At 41.1% G+C, this 22,458-nt stretch overlaps 1 protein-coding gene across 2 annotated transcripts in view; it reads right to left on the bottom strand.

The window, feature by feature from the left end:
• Positions 1–22,458, bottom strand: part of LOC144526406 (laminin subunit alpha-3-like) — a 55,946-nt gene that overhangs the window by 10,459 nt on the left and 23,029 nt on the right. For both annotated transcript variants that reach the window (XM_078263874.1, XM_078263875.1), the window contains exons 17-59: positions 22,002–22,101; positions 21,046–21,098; positions 20,797–20,902; positions 20,413–20,512; positions 20,141–20,297; positions 19,036–19,174; positions 18,673–18,815; positions 18,381–18,484; positions 17,781–17,937; positions 16,836–16,999; positions 16,574–16,682; positions 16,386–16,483; positions 15,322–15,520; positions 15,045–15,171; positions 14,595–14,743; positions 14,003–14,118; positions 13,510–13,721; positions 13,194–13,398; positions 12,140–12,284; positions 11,904–12,044; positions 11,402–11,563; positions 10,632–10,733; positions 10,450–10,533; positions 9,511–9,741; positions 6,471–6,584; positions 5,688–5,806; positions 5,519–5,599; positions 5,265–5,365; positions 4,834–4,887; positions 4,583–4,734; positions 3,922–4,032; positions 3,713–3,824; positions 3,235–3,399; positions 2,903–3,099; positions 2,497–2,613; positions 2,047–2,201; positions 1,676–1,817; positions 1,449–1,548; positions 1,256–1,372; positions 977–1,147; positions 709–860; positions 405–599; positions 168–316 (exon numbers count right to left, since the gene is read on the bottom strand). In XM_078263874.1, the coding sequence (XP_078120000.1) occupies positions 168–316; positions 405–599; positions 709–860; positions 977–1,147; positions 1,256–1,372; positions 1,449–1,548; positions 1,676–1,817; positions 2,047–2,201; positions 2,497–2,613; positions 2,903–3,099; positions 3,235–3,399; positions 3,713–3,824; positions 3,922–4,032; positions 4,583–4,734; positions 4,834–4,887; positions 5,265–5,365; positions 5,519–5,599; positions 5,688–5,806; positions 6,471–6,584; positions 9,511–9,741; positions 10,450–10,533; positions 10,632–10,733; positions 11,402–11,563; positions 11,904–12,044; positions 12,140–12,284; positions 13,194–13,398; positions 13,510–13,721; positions 14,003–14,118; positions 14,595–14,743; positions 15,045–15,171; positions 15,322–15,520; positions 16,386–16,483; positions 16,574–16,682; positions 16,836–16,999; positions 17,781–17,937; positions 18,381–18,484; positions 18,673–18,815; positions 19,036–19,174; positions 20,141–20,297; positions 20,413–20,512; positions 20,797–20,902; positions 21,046–21,098; positions 22,002–22,101 (5,807 nt within the window). The remainder of the gene's footprint in view (positions 1–167; positions 317–404; positions 600–708; positions 861–976; positions 1,148–1,255; positions 1,373–1,448; positions 1,549–1,675; positions 1,818–2,046; positions 2,202–2,496; positions 2,614–2,902; positions 3,100–3,234; positions 3,400–3,712; positions 3,825–3,921; positions 4,033–4,582; positions 4,735–4,833; positions 4,888–5,264; positions 5,366–5,518; positions 5,600–5,687; positions 5,807–6,470; positions 6,585–9,510; positions 9,742–10,449; positions 10,534–10,631; positions 10,734–11,401; positions 11,564–11,903; positions 12,045–12,139; positions 12,285–13,193; positions 13,399–13,509; positions 13,722–14,002; positions 14,119–14,594; positions 14,744–15,044; positions 15,172–15,321; positions 15,521–16,385; positions 16,484–16,573; positions 16,683–16,835; positions 17,000–17,780; positions 17,938–18,380; positions 18,485–18,672; positions 18,816–19,035; positions 19,175–20,140; positions 20,298–20,412; positions 20,513–20,796; positions 20,903–21,045; positions 21,099–22,001; positions 22,102–22,458) is intronic.

The following is a 22,458-nucleotide window of genomic DNA, read 5'->3' as shown; positions in this document are numbered from 1 at the left end:
AATGTCCTTGGTCTTTTTTCACTTTAAATAATGAACTATGTTGGAAGACAATCAAATGTAAATGTAAAATGTAAATAAGACTGAAAAATGAAAGATGCCATAAATGTGCACTTTCATTTCACAACACTCAAAAAACAGGTGGATGCCTCAGAACTGCGTCAGATTACCTGTGTAGGTCCACTCTATCAAACTTGGCTGGCTCAGACGAAGACATGGTGATGAAATCCGTTTTAATCTCGTACTCGACTCCGTTAAGCTTGTAGACACCGTACAGCATGTTGCTCCTCAGAACCATACCGATGTAGTTCTTAGAAGACTACAAGACACAGTTTGTTAATCCCTTGGGTACAATCACAAATTAAATCTCTATATTAAACCATTCATATGCATTTGGAGTCCCTTACATCTTTATTGCCAAGGTACATCACAAACATGTCTCCATTGTCTCTGGCCTGTCTGCGTCTGCGTCTTCCATCACCCCTGCCTTGAGGTCTCTGCAGCGACAGAGACAGGGCTGTGTAGGCCTTCAGATCCTGCAGATTTTGTGGCGCACGCATCTCCACGTAGCCATTGCCTGTGAACTTCATCGGGATCACAATCTGGAGAAAAGACACAAAAAAGGGAAATTAGACCTATCAAGGAAAAAGAGGGGACAAGTTGGTTTGATTTGGGCTTGGTTATGGATGTATGTACAGAGTGAGACCTCACCCTGTTCGCTGCGTCCCGAGCTTGTTCAATGAGCTCTTTGATCTTCCTTATGTCCTCAGATATGTTGGTAAATGGTGAGACCTGCGTAGTCAGGTTCTCCACTTCCGAGATCTTATCATTCAGAGATGGGATGGTTTTCAGCAAGTCCTTCACTGAAAGCAGAAACAACTTGTAATATGTAGAAAGCATTGTCTTTTATTCCTAAACCCTAAAGTACATAAAAAAGTGTTGCCTAATGTGCCTAAAGACATCTTTTTAAAAATCTCACCTGACTGGTCCACATCATCCAACACGTTGCTCAGGTTGGAGTGCACAGGAGTGACACTGATATTGCCAATTTCCTTTCTGATGCCATTCAGTTTGTCCATAGTGGCGTTGGCTGTGTCATTGGCTAAAGATGCCTTCCTCTTGGCTTCATCAATCATACCACTGATGTCATCTAATTTTACAAAATGAGTGATTAGGGGAAATATGAACCTTGTCAATAGACTCAGACACAATCAGTTAAATAGTCCTGCTAAGGCTATAATGCCTTGACTTGTTCTACCTCTTTTGATGTCATTTAATTGGTTCTGTGCATTAACCAGGTCTTTCTTTAGAGCTTTCTTCTTCTCGTCAGCGTTCTTCAGGCGTTTCTTCAGGTCAGTAATGTCGTCCGCAGCCCCTAGAAAAACAAGAATTAGTGACTGAGCTTTTGGGTTATTTTTAAAAAACAACTGTTTATTGGTAGGGCTGAATACCTTGAAGGTCTGTCTCTGCCGCCTTTGCATTTGTCAGTAGGTCATCACCAGTCTCCTTAAGGTCTTTTGCTCTTTCTGTGAGCTTCTGATTTTTTACATTCTATAGGAAGAAAAAAAATATTTTGGTTAAAGTGAAACTATATTCTAAAATAGTTTCATATATACATATTCATTCATAGAAGCCTGTACAGTTTCATTATGTTAAAGGTATCACGTCTGTGACTTACATTCAGGGCGTTGTCGGCAGCAGCTTTGGCCTCATTGGCTGCAGCCTCAGCAGCATTAATTGCATCTGTGATGTTCTTGTAGGCGTCAATAGCGTCTTTGGCATTTCGCACCTCAGTGCGTCCACTTGCGTCCTTCACAGCACTGTAATACAGGATAAGAAGGTAAGAAAAGAAACCACACATGGACACATGGAGAATGGATGCAAACGACACACATCTTAAAAACTAAGCAGACAATGCTTAAACAGCACTGCACCAGCAAGGAGGTCTTCCATATCATAAACCACGGACAATGTTTTGCTTAAATGGATTCATTAGACCTCGGGTTATAATGAGATTGTGTGTCTTCATTGTGTGCACAAAAGACCTACTCCTCAAGTTCCTTTGCCAGCTTGCTAAGTTCTTTGGCATGATTCTCAGCAGTGATCACAATGCCCTCCTTGGCTGCAGCTGCGGCAATCTCATTCACCTTCTTGGTCAAGTCAGTCTTGGCACCATCCAGTTGTGCTGCCAGCTGTTCGTATTCCTACAGAGAAAAAGGACAGGCGAGTGGGTGCAAGTTATTAATAACAGCAGGAAATTCCTTTAAGCTTTCTGCAGAGCACAGCGAGCGAAAACATGGATCATTATCTGAGTGGATGGCATGTTGGGACCTGACAGCTCGATCGTGAGATGAGGCTTTTTATTATAACATAGCTACAGTGTGTCAAAATGTTTTGGCTCATGCTGAGAAGCGACAAAATATGAGATATGCAAGTGTATCATTCTGAGTACAGAGAATATTTAAGGCAAACACGCAGGTAACAGTTTGCCAAACTTACCATTTTGCTGTCAGATAGCATTTTCACCAAATCCTCTGTTTTCTGCAGCTCATTTTTGGCCATGGCAATTTGGTCTTCAACAGTCTTCCGCTCCTTTTTTAAGTCTTCGATTTTTTTCTGTAATGAGCACGAGTCAGTTCAGAGTACAACTGTGGAAGGCCCATACACAACCTACAGGGCATTCTTTACTTTATTTATATAATAACTTAATATAACCTTAATTAACTTTAATGTTATAAACCACTACATCCCCAATCATCATTTATGCACTGCTTGTTTATGAAACAAATGCATAAACTTATATTATACATATGACCCTCATTACAATTTCTTTCCTCACTAACCATTAACCAACAAGCCCATGTGTTTCTCATAACTGATTAACTAGTTGACTTGTGAGTTATACCTGCAACACTCCCAGTGTCTGAGCATTAAGTCCGTTCTGGGCGTTGGCTTTTTTCAGCAAGTCCACTGCCTCCTTTAAAGCCTTGTCCAAGTCATTCAGCTTGGCCTCGTAACCCTTCAGAAGGCCCCGAAGCTTCTCTGCTGCGTCCTCATTCTGGTCACACTGCTTACTTACATTAGCTTTGACGTAGTCTAGCACTAGAAAATAGAACAGAATAGGTTCATGGACATTTTTTTTTGCAGTGATGTTTAACTTTGATAAAGCAATTCTCGAGGGGTTTGGAAGAATTTTCTGTCAGCTTCTACTGACTAAGTATAGACTAAGTATCGTACATTTCTTGGCCTCGTCTCTTTCTTTGTCAGCAGCTGCCTTCTGAGGGGTGAAGTTCCTATCCTCCATCTCCTTCACCATGCGCTGAGCATCTTCTAGCATTTTAGACAGGTTTTCATTGGGCACATCACCACTGGTGCCTGCCTCCTTCAGTTGGTCCAGCAGAGCTTAAAACACACACACACACACACACACACACACACACACACACACACACACACACACACACACACAAAAAACACACTCAGTCAAGCACTTATAGTCAGTGCTAATAAATGTTATTGGATACCATTATACTACCTATAAAGATAAACTATTGATGTATAATCTACATCAATATCTACATTGTAGATAAACCAAATATAAATGCAGAAAACAGAAGAAAAGTACAGTATGATGTCAAAAGAAAGTAAAAAAAAAACCAATACATTAATACACTAAAAGACAAGACAGAGTTGTGCTGCTGAATTAAATGTTTACCTTGGATTTTCTTTAGCATGTTTTGAATCTCTGAGTCCACATCTTTAGCCCTCTTGTGGGTTTTTTCGATATCTGCCACCGCCTTGTCAGCATCAGCAGCCCTCTTATCTGCCTAAATAAAAATACCGACAATACACATTTATACACGTATTATTACATGTTGATAATTTAAGAAAATGCTACATTAGAGCTTGTCTACATCGCTCTACCTTGTTTTTGAGGGTGCTGATGTCATCTGACAGAGTGCCCACGTCGTCTTCCAGCTGGTTGACTCTGGATTTTTGGGTGTTGATGGCAGAGCTAAATCTGTTGACAAGAATCTGCAGAAAGCAAAGTAGGAGAAATGTAAATATTAGCTGCATAAAGGAAAATTCAGATGTTGTAGGTGGTGTGCTAAAGCTTGACTGTGATTGGGTCTGTGTTTAAATTACGCTGGATGCACACTCAAATTAAGTGGATGTAACGCAGAGATTAGGTGGGAATGAGGAACGACAAGTCGGTGCAACAAGCACTGGCATCAGGTGGTGTGGTCTCTAACTCGTGTTGACACACAGGCTTTGGGCCAAAATTCACTGGGACTGCTTATCAACAGGAATCTCGAGTGTTTTAAAAAGCACACCCATCCTGTGCCATACTGTTTGTGTGTGTAAGAAACGGACATTGTGCAAAGTGCAAATTATAAAAAATAAATAAATAAAAACAGATCTCATTGTGCTTGTTATCATGAATTTTGCATCATTTCATGGTGTTTCTGTCTACACTGAAACTATGACTCTTTTAAATATCTCTAAGTGCTCTTCACCTTGGTCTTCACCCCTATCTGTAGCCTTCAGAGTTACGGTGCTAAGTTGCAGTACACTGACATGTTACCTTGGTGTCTGTCACAGCCTTTTCCAGCTTCTTCAGCCTGTCCTGAGAGGAGGCACTGGCAGTGGCATTGTCCAGTTGAGTCTTGATCCTTCCCAGCTCATCATCCAGCTTCTCCAGATCTTGTAGTAAAGTCTGGGCACAATTATCACACTCTGGAACGCAAAAGAGTGTTTGATTAGCAAGGGGATCATACTCAATATATTGTAAGCTACACGCCACAGCATCAGACCTCAGTTCTTTTCTTAATTCACCTTGGCAGTGCTCATCTGTGTTTGTGTCTCCTGGCTCCAGGGTGTTCTTGCAAACTGGTGAAACACAAGAAGAGAACAATTAAATGTATGATGATGAATAAGAATTTAAAAACAGTATGACTGAATAGAACTAACGTAGCACAATTAAAGATTACTTTTTGGGCATTTTTAGGCCTTTATTTGTAGAGGACAGCTGAGACTTGAAAGGGGAGAGAGAGAGAGAGAGAAGGAATGGCATGCAGCAAAGGGCCGCAGGTCGGAGTCTAACCCACGACCGCTGCGTCGAGGAGTAAAACTCTACATATGGGCGCCTGCTCTACCAGGTGAGCTAACCAGGTGAGCTAACCAGGTGAGCTAACCAGGCGCCCTAACGTAGCAGAATTAAATAATGGATTAATGTATTGTTTTTAAATGGCAGTCCATAATCTAACCTCCAGTCCTGGGATCACAGTTGTTGCCATTGCCATTGCAATTACAGGGCCGACAACTCCCTCCTGGCGTCAGTGGATCGCCATAGTAACCAGGAGCACAACTATGGGAAAGAGAAATAAGTAAGCCTTATTATTATTATTATTATTATTATTATTATTATTGTTATTAAGTATTTTAAAATACATAGTATATGCACAGGATTTCAACATCATTGCATAGCCTATTAACCTCATATGTCTATACAGACACTTACCTCTCACACCTGTCTCCAGTGTAGCCTGCTCTGCATATACACTCAAAGTCTCCAAATACCTCTTTGCAACCTATTGCAAAACTGCAGATTGACAGAGATATGATTTAGTTCTTGAAATACACATTTCCATTTCATTATAGTACATCTGTCTGTTTTTTTTTTCACGCACCTGTTTGCAGGCACGCTGAATGGGCACGGGCAAACTCTGCATGTCCTCTGAGCCGCGTTTCCATAGTAACCTTCTTTGCAGCGTTCACATCGGTCCCCAGCCGTGTTGTACTGACAGTTCTGAAAATGACAAAATGTACTCATTAAACAACTTGCAAACTATATGTGAAGAAGCAAAATACTGAATAGACAATGTATAAAAAACTAAATTCAAGTACTGTGCGTGCACTGCAGCTAGCCTTTAACACACATGGTGTACCAATCAACCAGACATCAAGTCTGTTATTACATTGCGGAATGCAATCATCTAGGGGCAGAGAGAAAAGACATGTCCCTGCCAATCCATCAAAGAGTGTGTTTGATGCACAGGGCAGAGAGAGTGTGTGTTCAGCCTCCTGTGTCCATTTGTCTTTGGGCTTTAAGGGTGTGGATCCATGTCTGCATTCACACACAGGCCTGGTCTTGTGTATCTTGCATAACAATAACACAACAGAGACGGCTGAGATGTTGAAATGCGTGAAGCCTCATCCTCCCATCAAGGGGAATAATGAGCAAGAGGGGCCATAACAGGAACTCAGTAAGCCATATCAAATAGTGCTTCTGATATGGCCCACAGATGTATCATAAAAGGTGAAAGGTCTAGACTCTGATTAATCTGTGGCTCACACTTAAGTCAACTGGATGAAGTAATCGCTCTTGGTTTTAGGTATATGTGTGGGTGTTTATTATATACCTGTGGTCGTGTCGTCCCTAATAAGGGTTAAAGGTTAAGTGTATTTCTTACCAGGCATCTCCCTGTCCTCCCTTCACACTCATCAGCCAGACCGTTACACTCACAGGGCACACAGCGGCCCAGAAAAGGCCCACTGCGATCTCTGTAGTACCCAGGAGCACATTTCTGTAAAGAAATGGTAATCATGTATATGTATGATGTACATGTACATGTACATGTATATATACTGTTTAATATTATATAAATTTCTTTATATAATATATCATGACAGAGCATCTTTTATGGAATTCATGTTTTTTGTTTTTTGTTCATAGATTAAATAAAACCAATTAACAATGAAATGTTTTTGGCTTATCCAGTGAATTAAATACGTAAAAAATGAAAGTTGTTCATTACAATGATGTAAAAAATCCTGTAAATTCAACATTGGTAAAAAGCATTCCTGCTCACTGATTTGTAACATTACATACATAACAACTACAATTATTAACAGCATAAATGTAAATAAACACATTTCTATCTTTTTAGGTTATATACTATCATATTGCCCAACCTTGAATGATACCATGTACAAATGTATAACACAATAATCACTGATGTTTAGCAGAGAAAACTTAGAAACTGTAGAAGCAGCACAGCAACAAACTTGACCTCAAATGAGTGTCATTAACAAGTAACATTGAAGAGCCAATGCATGCCCTTTCCTTTCAGAGATAACGCTCTTCAAGTCACCAACAATCCACACCTGTGACGGTGAGAAGTGTAACCTACAGCTAAGGTGAAACAACGTCCCTTCAACAACAAGATACATCACATCTTCACAGATCTTTTACCTGAATCTGAAAACTGGAAGCACTGTCATTAATAGAAGGATAGCGAACTGTCTGTCCTCTGTCATTTACCAAGGGGTAGCGTACCCCCTGGGTACCTTCATCATTCAATGATGGATACTCTATCTGCTGAGTTCCCTGATCATGAAGTGAAGGGTGCTGTATCCTTTGAGCCCATCTGTCATGGTGCCTGGCGTAGCGGGATTGCTCCCCTCTCTCTCGGGGCCTGTGGCCGGCGCAGCAAAGTCCAATCAAAGTCCAACACAGCAGGGTCTGTAACAAAACCCCTGTACGCCGCCGTCTATCCATATGCGTATCTGACATTCCTAACGTTTAGTCTGTGTGAAATAATGCTCCACTCTCCCCTGCTTCAGCCTCTTAAACACACACACTCACGCTCACACACACGTACAAAAAAGAGGACACGCCCTATCTCCTACCTGAGTCAGTCTTACAGATCAGCATGAGTGTATGCAGGCACACAAGCACACACATGCAAGTGCTCTATCTCTCTCCTTTGCTCTCTCTCTCACACACACACACACACACACACACACACACACACACACACACACACACTCACACACACACAAAATAGCTTGAGACACATTGAGACACTCGAGTGTTAGTGCATGCACACAGGAAATCCACTATTAGCATTTCTGAATAGAGAAAAACAAAATGACAATATTATAAACGCTGCAACGGTGTAGTGACAAAGCATCTACTTGGAAAAGCAAGTTAAATATGTATTAATATTCTGTAAAATGTCATTAGTGTGTGTGTGTGTGTGTGTGTGTGTGTGTGTGTGTGTGTGTGTGTGTGTGTGTGTGTATGTGTGTGTGTGTGCGTGTGCGTGTGTGTGTGTGTAGTTTGTAACGGTGTTTGTGCAAGCATATGTAACAGAGGAAAGTCAGACAAACTCAGACAACACAAACAACAAACTCACACCTGAATCATGCTCCTTAAACACACGACAGACACAACTAGGTGTGTCGGGTGTACTGACACACACGCATACTGTCGGTACACTCAGGTGAACGCACTCAGGTTTATGAGTAACGACGGTTTGCCAACTGGCACACCCCGTGGGTCAAGGCGAGGCGCCTTGTCATAACACCTCTGGGCACATATACTGTAATCAACTTCCTTTAAACACTCCCGAACAGACTTTTGCTCATGTATACACACAGGTTGGTAACCACATCTATGGCAACAGTACTCCAACAAACAAGGACCAAAGATCTTGATATTACTGTTTTTCTCCACTAATAAATGCTCTCTGTTACATGATAACCCCTTTTAATTAGTGGTTGCTATGTTCTCATTGTTTAATTAATTAGCCTCCATGGGCAAACCTGGTGCAATCATGTGTATACAAATCAGATCTGATAAACACAAACACAAATCATCATTCCCATTATGAAAATATATATATATTTTTTTTAATTAATATATAAATAAAAAAATTTCCTTGGCAACTACATCATGGTTGTTTGCACTATGTTTCTGTGAGCTGTAGCCACGCCAGTGATTCTCGCTGTATAATCACCCATTTAATGTCTGCGTGATTGTGCATCATATCCCAGCCCGGGGCTTCACAATTTGGCTGTGAAGCTCTCCGGACGGTATTTTCCATGACATTCCATCCAAAGTGCCTCTGCTGATGAATTTTTCTTTAGGGAAAGGGTGTGGTACTTGGTTCAGGCGTGTCAGAACACCCTAAAAATATGAGGAGGAGGTCCAGCTCTTTAGAGAAGACAAGATTCCATTTCAATCAACACCTTGCTTCATCCTGCTTGTTTTCTCCACTGTTTGTCAGACCTGACAAAATGATCCTAATTTCCCCAACCACAACCAGCCAATCTACACACCTACACATTATATATTATAGTATTTCAGGTGTAGAAAATACTTTTTTGAGTATGGAAGTTTTTTTTCAGTATGGAAGAGTCAATGCAGTCAGACCTTCCATGTTTTTGTCTACACCCAAGACAGGATTCACTAACACGCAACGTTTTAACGATGCTACACTTGTCCATGCTTTAAATATGAGCTTGGTTTTTTTTTCTATATTTGTTGAGTTTGTAACCTATGGAGTTCAGTAAAGACTATTATTTGATTTGCAAAAAAAGACACAGGTTGTACAGTAAGAGGATCATCATAAAATCTTCTAACATTTATCTATACACCTTTTTATTCAAGGAAAAATAAAGACAAAGCAGTATTTCAGGATATTTAATGGCCTTTAAAGTCCTCACCTCACAGGAGTCTCCGGTGTACTGAGGGGGACAGGAACAATCTTCCACAGTGTTTCCAGGACTACCAGTCCCTGTGATAGTCACCCCCTCCAGGCCCACCTCCCCTATGCTGAGTCGCTGGCTCTGAGTAAAGTACAAGGCTCGGATCCTCAGGCCAACCAGACCGGCGAGGACCATCATCAGTTCCTCTCTGGTGACAGGCCTGTTGCTGACAGCATGGCGCCAGTTTCCCTGCAGACAACAGATCAGGTATTTTGTGAATAATTCTGAGAAATCTGTATGGGGGTGACCTAAATCAAAAATCAGATTTCATTAGATTTCATGTGATATAAAACAAGAAATACAATATATATATATATATATATATATATATATATATATATATATATATATATATATATATATATATATATATATAGTATATTATGATATGCAGTATATCTGTTTAACACTTAGATGCAGGGCAATGTATTTCAACTACGACTGGCCAGATCGTCTTTAAACTTGGAATAAATACTTATGGTCCTCTGAGGATGAATCTTCATGGCTTTGGTGATTCCATGACCTTTTCTCTAGCACCATTATCAGAATAACATTTTAATTATCCGCAAAAATAACTAAATCTAATGGCAGATTGCTGTGAACTTTAAAAAGCACATGTACACTCCCCAGAAGACAAAGCCTATTCCATTTTAGACATTCAAAGAATTTTCCGCTAGCCCCACATTCATCACACAAACATATCTTATAATCAAATTCCAAGGAATCAACTTATGGGTTTGAATGACCTCATAACTTGCACTAAAAATATAAAAAATCAACAGTGTGTAGTTCATCCCCTATCAACACTTTCATATCATGTGGATGATTTAAAATCACAGCCTAGTGGTGATTTAGATTGTAAGGAAAAATAAGTTTGTGAACTGGTTTGTCCTTTACCTCCAACAGCTGGACTCTGCCCTGGTGAAGCCTGTCTGGAAGTGGGACTTGTAAAGCCATGTGGATCAGGGTCATATTATGACCCTATAGGGGAAAATAATGAGATGGATAAATAAGTAGTGTTTCCGCCACTGATAAAAAAAAAGAGGTCTAAATGTGAAGAGATATTTAGCACTACGCACAGTCAGCACGACATCGGGTCTCCTGTCTAGGAGAGTCATGCCCTCGCTGGGAATCCCAAAGGATTTGGACTGGTAGGTGAGGAAACCACCATAAGACGACACCTGAGAGAGAGGGATAAAGCCCAAATATCTGTCAGCTTAACTGAAAGGACTGCAGACATCACTGGAATACAGAAATGAGCTTAAATGAAACTCTGTAACTCTGCAACCTGGGTCTTATTGCACAACAAATAGTCGAGGCCATCATTTCTATCAGTTTATGATAGTATTGTATCTTTTAATCTAATTACTAAAATTGTATGGACATTGCAACATTTCTAAAATGGAGTGCATAAAAGCAAAAGGAGATAAAAAAAAAAAAGTTAAACTGAATTATTTGAACCAAACTATTTGGAAGTGAAAACCCACCTGTGTACAAACAGTGTGACAGGAAGGTGACAGTTGAGACAACTGAAATGTCCATTACAATGCTCAATTACCGCATTGTAAAACTGGGTCCACATGCAACAATGGTAAGTGAGGAAGTACAGAAATGTAACTTAAACATTCATTTTTACTTCCAGATGAGTCATTTAAATAAACAGTTTAATTGCTTATGTTAGCGAGTTAAATTTTCTTTTAATATTACATTTATTTTGGCTTAATTTTTCAATAAAAGCCCTATGAAGCTATTACTCTGGAAATACTGTTTAAGTTTCCATATTTAAACATTAGAAAACATTTATTGACACATATCGTTGCCATGGTGTTCTCTCCCTTCAACGACTCACCCTGTCTCCCAGGTAGGATGATGGTGCCACCCAGTGTAGAGTTTGAACTGTGGGAGGAAGCTCCTGGATGTCTGCCACCACTGTGTTACTGGCTGTGTTCAGCACAGAGGTAACCTCCTCCTGGTCGGGGCTTTCCAAACGCCAGACCCGCATCTCAACAAACTTACAACAGGGAGTATTTAAAGTGAAAAATCCATCCTAAAAGTGTACTGTATTTACAATTAACAAGTGATAATATACTATGTAGGCTTGTAACTTATAAATATACACATAATATTACAACCAAACAAACAAACAGAGATGAATAACAGAATAACAGAATGTAACCATATTCCAATGAAATCACCAATATGCAACTGTAGGCCGTTTTTCTGAACATCTGTATGTGCAGCTAAACAAATGATGTTGTTCACCACATAGCTGCTATCAGCCAGAAAGCTCTGCAGGCATGACAATTTCATAGGTATGTATAGACATGCAGGGGCACGAAAAGCAAACATACCTTCCCCCTGCGTTTGCTGGAGCTCTGACACTGGTCAGTCGCTCCAAAGCAAAAGCACCTGGTACAGCCATGAGGGTTGGAGGGGTCAAAATAGAAGGAACCTTCCCGACAGGTATCACACTTGACGCCAGCAACATTTCTCTACAAACATAGCAGTAGTAATAGAGAGAAAGTCAGAGCAAGGAAAACAAAAATGAGGAAGTTTTTAAATCTGCAATTTGATGCAATGAACTCACCTTGCAGAGACACCTCCCTGTGTCTGGGTGGCAGATGTTAGGTGTGACGCCACCTTGGTTACAGTTACAAGGTACACAGTCGGGGAAGCGATAATAACCTGCAGCACAGCGATCACACTTTCGGCCACCAATCCTAGGCTTGCAACTACAGAAGAACACACAGGGAAAGTATCTTGAGTCAAAATCTGGATGTGATGTTATCACCACTGAGTCAGTATGCAGCGCCCAGGTCAGACCCTAGGTGTGTGGACACACCATGTTGCTTGAAGCTGTCCACTCTCTCCCCCGAGGACCCGTTTATATTAGGGGGGGGGTCATAGTTCCTTCCCTGCATCTTCCCAAAGTCCACTATCATCGCTTTAGTCTTGCTGACATTCATGAGTAGGTTGTTTGCCTGACACCAGTTGGTCAGGTCCTCTTCTTCTTTCAGGTAGGCCTTATCATTGGTGTCTGTGATCGGACTAAATATTGTTTATATTAATAGTATATATTATTTTATACGCAGGAAAACAAAAGAAATGTGTAGAACACAGATTTTCAACATTTTTTAAGCCAAGGACCCCTTAACTGAAAGCAGGGACCCCCTACTACATATATTGTATAAAATTAAGTTGCATATTAAACTTGGCCTACAATAACGTGTAGGGAGGCCTAAAGCCTTTATACATATCTTTTCATAGAATACTAAGCTATTAAATTAATTGTTGCCATTATTTTATAAATCATGTTTTAATGTTAAACATGTGGCACAGTGAATCCTAAGAATGAACTGTATCTGTGGATGGCTACCTTACCTATAGGCCAGTAAGCCTATTACCAGTTTTTCACAAATAGGCTGATTTATATTTCCCAATAATTTTTTTTTAACTTTCAAAAAACCAACAGTAATTTGGTGCCCCCCCTGCAGTAACTCTGAGGACCCCCTAGGGGTCCGGGACCCCCTGTTGAAGATCTCTAGTGTAGAATACTGTTTCATTTACCCCTTCTCACTAATAAACGCTAACCTCCAATTTTAATATGTGCACATCCTTGTAGGTAGTAGGTTTCCACTTGCCTGCACTGCCCGGTGGTTCGGTCACAGTCAGGCCTTGTGTTGTCTTTGATGCCATTTGGGGAGCATTCACAGCCCTCACAGCCCAGCAACGGGTGATAGCTGAACGTCTGACCCTGGCACACATCGCAGGCTGGTCTGACTGTCTGAGGAGGACAGATACAGCGTCCTGTCACCTCATCGCACAGTCGGCGGCCACACTCACACGCTGCAGAAGGGGGAGAGGGGATAACAAATACATTTTAAACTTACTAGAGGTTAGACAGCGGGAAACTCTCTCATTCCAACCAGCACAAGTCAGAAGTAAGCATTCACTCACGTCTGCAGTAGGGGAAGCCGTAGTATCCCGTGGCACACTTTGTGCACTGACGACCGATGACATGCTGCCTGCAGGGACACTGTCCTCCAACCGGATCACAAGTGGTCCCTGTAGAGCCAGACTTGTCACAGTTGCAAGGCAGAGCTCCGTCATTATAGGCTGCTACAAGAGATCGGGCAGAGTCTCTGCAGAACTGGGGAGAAGTTCTCAGGCTGAGAGGACAGAAAAATTCAAATAAATTCTTTCAAATACAGATGTGGTTTTATACTCTATTATCACAGCTAGAGGGCACCATTTCCAATACTTCCACTGTACTGTTTATTATTGTAAAACTGCTGCACTGGTGGATACATTATTTTAGATTATTGGCCTAAAAAACTCGAACAAATCAATATGTATCAATATATCACAGCTTAAAAAAAGAGAAGAGCTGATAACCAAATAAAGAAAGAAAAAGAAAAAAGCTTGTTTCACAGAGATGGTGGATACTTACTCAATAAAAAATCCTTCTCCTCTACATTGTTGTATGAAATCTGCAGATTTATCCAGTGGCTTCTCTTTCAGGAGATCTGGGGTGTAACTGCTATCGGGAACCAACAATATATAATCCTATACAAAGGATACAACATGACAAATAATAAAAACACACACACAATCTCATTGTTTTGTTGGTGCTTAATATATTCATATCAGTATGATGCAGAGTGATAAACATGGAGGATTTTAAGTGTTTTAGCCACATTTTTATGCTTGGTTTTATCTGAAGAAGGGAAAGTAAAGCAAGGGTACAACAGGCAAGCAAAACAGGTTGGGAAGCTCAGCCTTTAGAAAGCTGTGTGGGGCTGCCAGGTAGAATACAGTCCCTTCATTGTTGTTATTGGGGATATGGCATAACACTGAGGAGAGAGGACCTCAGCATGCCAGGTACTCAACCTGACTAACTCCAGTAAAAAAACCAAACTTTAAACCTGCAGACCTTACACAGAAGCATGTCTTACTAATTTCTTTCTGTATTTCTATCATTTAATACTCATTTAATTTAGTGGGTAAACACAATTTGGCCAGTGTTTGACTTGACCACTGACCAGAATAAGTGTCTTCTTAGGTGGCACGATCACAGAAATGGTGGGCAACTGCCAAGAATTCTGGTCAAAGTCAAGGGCAATGCGGCCATCAGCGATCACAACCTCTCTGCAGCCTGAGACCGCAGGGCAGAAGGATGCATTTATTGAACCTGTAAGAGAAGAACAGAGTTGAAGTTGAGTAGAGAAAGAGGAAGAAATGCTAGCATGCTGCACAATAATCCATCTATCCACTAAAGCCATATAGGGAAGTGTGTCCAAGGCCTTTGATCATCTTGTCATGACCCCAGGGACTTAATCTGCTCTTAAGGAGGAATCACCCCCTCACTGAGAAGGCTTTCCCAGTCACTGCCGGAGTAACCATGCTTATATCAAATGGGAGCCAATAAACTCTTGAATATGATTTCATTTGACAGGAGTCAGTCTACCTCTTCCTCCACACAACACACTCACCCTTCCATTCACGCCCTGCGTCCACTCGGACCTCTACGGGGAAGGATGTATGTTCAGCCTGGTGATAATGAACCACAACCACATACGAGCCCGGGATGGGCACTTTGGGAGTGAAATGGATCTCCGTCTGGAAAAAAAAAGGAGGAAGTTTTAGCATCAAACAGTCGTGGTGAAATTGAAAATGAATGTAAGGGCAGAGGTTGTTCATTGAATGTCTCCAACTCCCAGCAGCAGGGTCAAGTCCAGAAAAGCTCAAATTATTCAACAAGGTTTTTACCTGAGGGAATTTAAGCAGTATCCCATCACTCTGAGGTTCACTGACATGGAAAATCCCCGTCTGTCGTCTCCGTCTCCAATCCTCATTCTCTCTTCGTTGGGGAGAAACAGCTGGTGCCGAAGATAGCTGTCCATCACGGGCAGCATACAAAATCCAGGCTGAGGTTGGCTTGTCGAATCGCCTCAGAACGCAGTGCCGGCTGGAAACAGTAAACAGCAACAAGATGTTGTTACTTAAAGCCTGGTGATAGTGTTTACCAAGTGCTATTGTAGCAGAACAATGTGGGGGCAGTGGCCAGTCAGAGGTTGTGACCAACTTTAATCACCAATAATCTGTTTTTAAATCTTGAAATCGTCTGGTTATCACACACTGTCTCATCAATGTGCATAAATCCTGATATCACACACTAAATATACACACATCTAAGGAAAGCTTTAGTTTTAAAGGCAAACAGTGCCTCCAGGTTGCATGCCCCCTTTCTTCCTAATTCTACCTCCAATATTTGGTCAAACTTACTTCAAATTTGTGTTTTTCTTTCCAGATTCAGAAACTAAATGTAAAAGAAAATCCTGTTCAAACTGTTTCCTACTTTTAAGAAGATCCAATATTCTGCAAAATACTATTAACTTACTATTTGTTTTTGTGACATATTTTTCTCTTTTGGGAAGGCTTTTTCTACACTGTTCAGAATTGAATTACACAGTAAATGACAGGACTGCACACTGACAGTGTAAACACACGTATAACTGTAATATCTAACCTGGTCATTAAGTTCAGAGTAAGATTAGGTAAGTAAATTAGGTGTGACAGAGAGTGAAAGGGGAGTTTGACCCTTCAGCCTCAGTTCAACAGCCTCAGGTAAATGAGCTTACACAGCTGGAGAGATGTGTGCACCACACCTGGAAAACAGATATGTGTGTCTCTACACTCCAAAACAACAACACAGTACAGAGGTCTAGTCTTGTAGCATCATCTACTAAATTGCAGCTTACATTTCTGGGTGTTGATGTTCCTGCATTAGTGTATTTACAAGCATGCAATGTGGTTTAGTCAAGCTGACTAACCTGTCCTCAGTGAAGCGACCATGAGTGGATACACACAGCACCTTTGGGTCTACATACTCAATGGAGAACTCTTCTGCAGGGACTGCATACACTTTATACTACAGAGAGAAACAAATTAATTTGAAATGTCAATGCTGCCATCTACATATTGAGCAATTATACATCTTCTGTGGAAACATTTCCCTCACCAGCAGGAATGATGTAGTGGAAGTTTGCAGTAGAAGCTCCGTCTTGTGAGTAAGCTGCAACACCGTCACCTGACTACTGCTGTCCACTGCCACACTCCGGCACAAAAAGCTGCAAGTGACACACAACAGCTGAAAACATACATTTTCTACACCTTTCTAGCTCTAAAACACTATTATTTTGTCCAAATTGTAAAGACATAAATCAACAAAATACTAGTACAAGAAATGTTGTGAAAGCTGAAGCATCAAAAACAGGCCTCACCTGTAGGCGCAACTGTAAATGTTGGCCCTGGCTGGGATCTGGCCACCTGACTGGCCACTGATGAGTATGTTGACATTCTGGACAGTGTCCACCTCGCTGGCGTACTCCAGGACTAGGGCATATTGGCCAGGACGAGGCACGCGTAGACTGAGTTGGAGCTGCGACTACAAGACACAGATCATACAAAGTCATTTTAGTTTATTTTAATGAACTCCAATAAAAGGACAAACTACTTAAAGGGATGCTTTGCCGATATTCAACCAACTTTGTATCATAATAACGTTGGTAGTATGTGTACATTAACTATGTTAAACTTCCCTGTTTCTTATCAGTGCCCAGATCTCCCTACTGGCCAAATTGACCTTTCGCATATGGACACAACATTCATACTGCCTATTCCTCGCTTAAAATGTTTTCAGAAACATATTTCAGCTTACAGTTTAACTGTAAGACAAGATTGTTTGTAACCAGTCGGCCACCATATTGATTCTGTGACGTGCTCACAATGCAGGAGCATTTATTAGTCCGGTGCGGCGCAGTGCATTCTGGTAGTTTTCTACCTTTTGAGCGAAAGAGAATACCACTGCCCCTTTTCTCTGTTTTTTTCTGGCCATGTAGCACTAATTAGTAAAATACTTCTTTAAGGGAGGTAAATAAAAGCAATCAGTAAAATATTATAAAAGCATGTTCAAGTATTGACTTAAAAGTTTTAGCCTTAGCCTTTGCTAGCCTTAGCTAATTGGAAAGTAGTTCCACGGTCCTGATGCCAAAATTCCAATCACCTGCTTTCATTCTGGACTTTGAAATAGCAGATTAGAACCTGCCAAAGGACCTCAGTTTATTATAGCTTTATCTTCAACCTACTCATGCTTTAAAGGTACAGTATTGAAACCAAACTCAGAATCCAATAGTAATTGGTTAAAACTCTGTATGCAGGCCTTCTACCTGTCTGCCACTGAGAGCGGCCATTTCAGGGTGATCTGGGGTGGGACGGCGCACACGAGACTGCCTCCTCTTGCGCCCACTGTGGCTGGAGAGTTTTCCTTGAGAGCCCAGTGCAGAGCTGAAGCCATCCATGGCAACATGCTTATACAAGAGACAGCTGAGAAAGATGCAGGCATGAATAGGCAGAATCAGCAAGAACAATGAGAGATAATTACATACTCGTCCTGTTTTAGTTGATGTGGAATCCAAGTCTAACATTGCTTAGCATTCTAGTTAATGCAAGGAATATTTTGGAATTGTTGTTTGCTATCCATTTTGTATACTCTCTGCTAACATAGTGCATAGTACTTAAAAAATAGGCGATTCCTCTCCCTTTCATCTGTATCATCTGTACATTTTAAACCCTCATATTTATCATGATAGATTTCTGTAGGATGTTAGGTTATCAAGCCAATAATTGTACATAGAAAACTTGAGGTGTGAGTGTGGTATGAAGAAAATGATGGATGGCTATGAAAACAAAAACTACCTATGCATGAGTCTTAAGTATGAAACAGGGACACACCTCAAACATTCTGAACAGAAATGTTAAAGACTTACTTTGTATCTCTGTTTACAGTGGGTAAGTATGTGCAGGGCTGAGTAATTTTCTCCTGCAGCAAAGGTGCCTCATAGTAATCCCGGGGCAGCAGCACTAAATAGTCCTGGAGTGTGAGAGTGACACTGTGTACTTTAGTATTCAGTCTATTGTATGTTTGATATTTTCTCCAATGAACAAAAGAACAGAAGACTCCAATTCATTCCTACATCTTTGTCTTCCTAATGTCAGCTACAAGAATAGGATAAGCGGTTACAGATAATGGATGGATTGATGTCTGCCTTATAAACTCACCAGCAGAAGCCCCTCTGCCCTTATGTGAATGATCCATTTCCCAGGGCTCAATGCAAAGGGCTCAGCGAAGCCCTCTCCTGGGACAGTGAGGAAGGATGGGGAGGGACTCTTAGGGAATATTACTTCCTTACTCTGGTCTGACCCTGAAGAACAGCAAGCAGAAATATCTGTTGTGTTACACATTATCAGTTGACAGGTGGGACATCAGAAGCATAAGACACATCATGCACCAAGCTTACATATACTGTAGATGACAAAAAAGGAAATGGGTTGTTTAATGTATTTCTTCAATGTTGGGTTAGATTTGACAATGTTCATGTTTATGAAATGTAAGCGCTGATTTAATGTCAGAGGCAGCCTCACCTTCAGTGCCTTTGTTATTGGTAGCCTTGATGCTACCTGTCACGCTGGTGCTGCTCGGGTTAGTGAACCGCAGAACCACACGGAATAAGTGCTGCCTCTCCTCTTTTGGGTCAACATGCACTGTTACTCTGACTTCACTCTGCAGGGACGAGAGTGACACACAGCTGACTGCAATGGCGCGGGTTTGAGTAGACGATGAAGGTATAATGTTAAGAGAAAGGTTCAAAATTATGTCAGGTGGGCAGAGATCTTAAGCAGAGAGAGCGGGTTAATCAACAGACAGCAAGCAGGGTGAAGAGAGAACAATACAGCCAAAGGATGGCAGGCCCTTCACTTACAGTCACAGCAAGACTGAAAACCCGCTTCGTCCACCACCAAGATCCTTGCTCTCACTCGTGCTCTCCCCTTTCTTTGGGGGGTTGAGTAGCGCATTATAATATGGAAAGGGCCAGGAAAGCCAAGGGTAAGCGTGAGGATCACCTCCGGCTGAAGAGAGATAGTGTAAGTTCTAAAAGAGCTGGGGCCAGATGCATACAACTCTGTGTAGACTGACGACTAAAATGTTGTGTACGCACAAAAACAGAAATGTGCATGCGCATTATTTTCGTCTCTTATAGCATTGTATAAAGATGCACGTTCGCCTGATTTTTATGAATCTCAATTACTGTGGAGCTGGGTGCACATGCACGAGCCTCATTTCCACTCTCACATGTAGCCTTAAAAGGATGTAGAGAACGCCCTAAAGATCTGTTTCCACATCAATATATTCTCACCGCACATTCTTCCTTTATAAATATCAGTTTATGTATGGGAAAAGGTGTATGCATGGTTTTTGTGCGAACCCATCGTTTATATCTGGCCCCCGGTGTCCACAATCCCACATCAGCCCTGATATAATAGAAGATTGTGTGCTTTAAGCAGGAATATCAGTGCAGAAGTAAAAGTAAAACATTCATGGTGGCATGAGAATAGACTGAAAAAGGACGCTATAAGGTTGTTGAAATGGCAGATATTTCAAAAAACTGCCTGGCCATACTTTAATTTATAAGAATAATCACATTTGTGTATCAAATATATTAAGGTACCAATGTAAATATGTACAAACCTGTGCAGGAGACATTACAGCATAACCTTTCCAGCTGAAATCTGGGAACTCTTGGGCGTTATAACCAAAGCGGACTGGTCTGGCATTTGGCGTAGTGCCATCCTCAACCTCAAACTTCAGTTGATGGAGAGTGGGGAAATAGTAACTTGGAGCTGGCCTACAAGGGGCATGGGAATTTGATGAAAACTTTGTTCTATTTGCATAAGAGAAAATATTTAATGTTAACTTTTGCCTGAATCCTAACATTTTTTAAAGCATTATAATTATCTTACTCAGTGCATTCACGGCCAACTACATTCTTCCGACACCAACACTGTCCCGACATCTCATCGCACGCCATGCCAATGGCACCACCTACATCACACTGACAACCTGTCAGGGAGAGTAAAAGTCATTATTTGTGAGGATGCGTGTACTACTGACCACATCCTGAGTACACTTATACTGTATATCACTGCAACAATGAGATGTTAAACCGCTGGAGGTCCACAGAAACAAGATTTTCTGGTTAACCTGATTTAAACCTTCTGTTGAAGGTAACAGCCTGCATGCTTATTCATTATTCCTCATATTATCATATGCTGTAGTAACATAGTTAACAGTACATACTATGTAAGTGAGATGTGGTATTAGTTTGGTTAAAAAGATTGTCTTACCTTGACAGCCCAAATACTGCTTTCTCTGCAGCAGGAAGTATCCATCTTTACAGGTGTCACATGCATGTCCACATGCATTAGGTTTACAGTGACACTGTCCACTTTTCTAAACAAACAGATAATCAGGAGAATATAAGACAAACAAAACTGTGGCTGAGCCATTCATTCAAAACTCGGTACGATAACAGTTTCATCTAATTTGATTAATAGATGTGTATCAGTCACTGCAGGTAATAATGAAATACTCACCTGTTCACACTCTCCAACACCACTCAGGGTCCCTTTCACATCACACCGACACTCTGGTATTAGAGAGTCAGAGAGAGAAATATGGGGGAGAGGTTATGAAAGTATAAAGGTGGATCTCCAGTGAATAGACTCTGATTGCAGGAATTTGTCACTTTCATGGGTGAAACGCAACAGCACAAAACCCCACAATCTTCACAGATCTGCACATCAAAGGTCAAAAATAGCTTTACTGCCACAGCTTGCTTTCAACACAGTGAAAAAAAACTTCCCCTTAATGTCCGGCCACAGTCCACCAGAGGCATTCTTAGGATATTAAAAGTTCTTTTTTCCATTTTCTTCTTGTCTTCAGGGGTTGTGGTAGAGACAACATTCTTGTTCTGCAACATTAGACAGGTAGCTGGCAGCCTGAAGCTGTTCCCTCTCTGGCTGAATAATGGGAGCCACCTTATTATTCTCAAAATCAAGCATTTTCAGAGGATTAAGACAGAGTTATTTTTGTCTGGGTGTAGAAGTCCAGAGGTATTGTTTTTAACGTGCCACTAGGTACTTATTACTACAAAGTCACAGCATGAAGGTTTTGGTTTTGCTTGCAGCTCCACACTGAGCAGTTAACAGGAATTTGCCTTTATTTATGTGTTTTTCCTCAGCTCCCCTCTTAGGGACAGGAAGGCAGATCAGGCCTTGTTGACAGGGTTGTGTTGACATATCCACTGGGTAAGAGGGGCCAAGACCCATATCAGTGCCTTGTCAGATTGCTACTGATTCAATGCAGTGGGAAAAAATGGGGTCAGTGATCCGAACTACCGGTAATACTCCTCGAGAAAATGAATTAGACAGGGGCATTTTTGGCTGACAGGTGGTCAACTAAGTATTTCCTTTTTTCCTATTTTCTTACATCATTCACAAAATTAAGTCATTAACAGTTTTCCGTTCTTTTTAGATTTCCGGTCACTTACCTATACAGCCACGAGAGTTGTCTGTATTTAGTTTCCAGTAGAGAGGTTTACACCTGTCACACAGGGTTCCCTCCACGTTTGCTAGGCAGCGGCAGGAGCCCTGAAATAACAGATAAGGAATCTAAGGACTGTTGAAACTGATAGCTACTGTTGAATGCCAGGTTATATTTGTTTAAAATCTAAACTGACTGAAATCAGTCACAGGCTGCAGAGCCAGTTTTCTGAATGACTGGAAATTTTAAGTTTTTCTTTTTTTCAAACATAGGATATGTTCCAAAATAGAGTGGAGGGATGACCATCCAGAAACTAGTTATTGTTTTTCTTCCTCTTTAAAGCTTTAGTGCGTAACTTCTTTATATTAATGAACGTCCGGTACATTTAAACCATTGCCAAATGAGTTGATACAAAGCTAATTATGATTATCAGCTCCACAAAACCGTCTCTGTATTTCTCAGCA

The sequence above is a fragment of the Sander vitreus genome, chromosome 12 (assembly GCF_031162955.1).
Source record: "Sander vitreus isolate 19-12246 chromosome 12, sanVit1, whole genome shotgun sequence".
Lineage (NCBI taxonomy): Eukaryota > Metazoa > Chordata > Actinopteri > Perciformes > Percidae > Sander > Sander vitreus.
The sequence above is the reverse complement of the archived record's forward strand: the minus strand, read 5'-3'. Positions and strand labels throughout refer to the sequence as shown.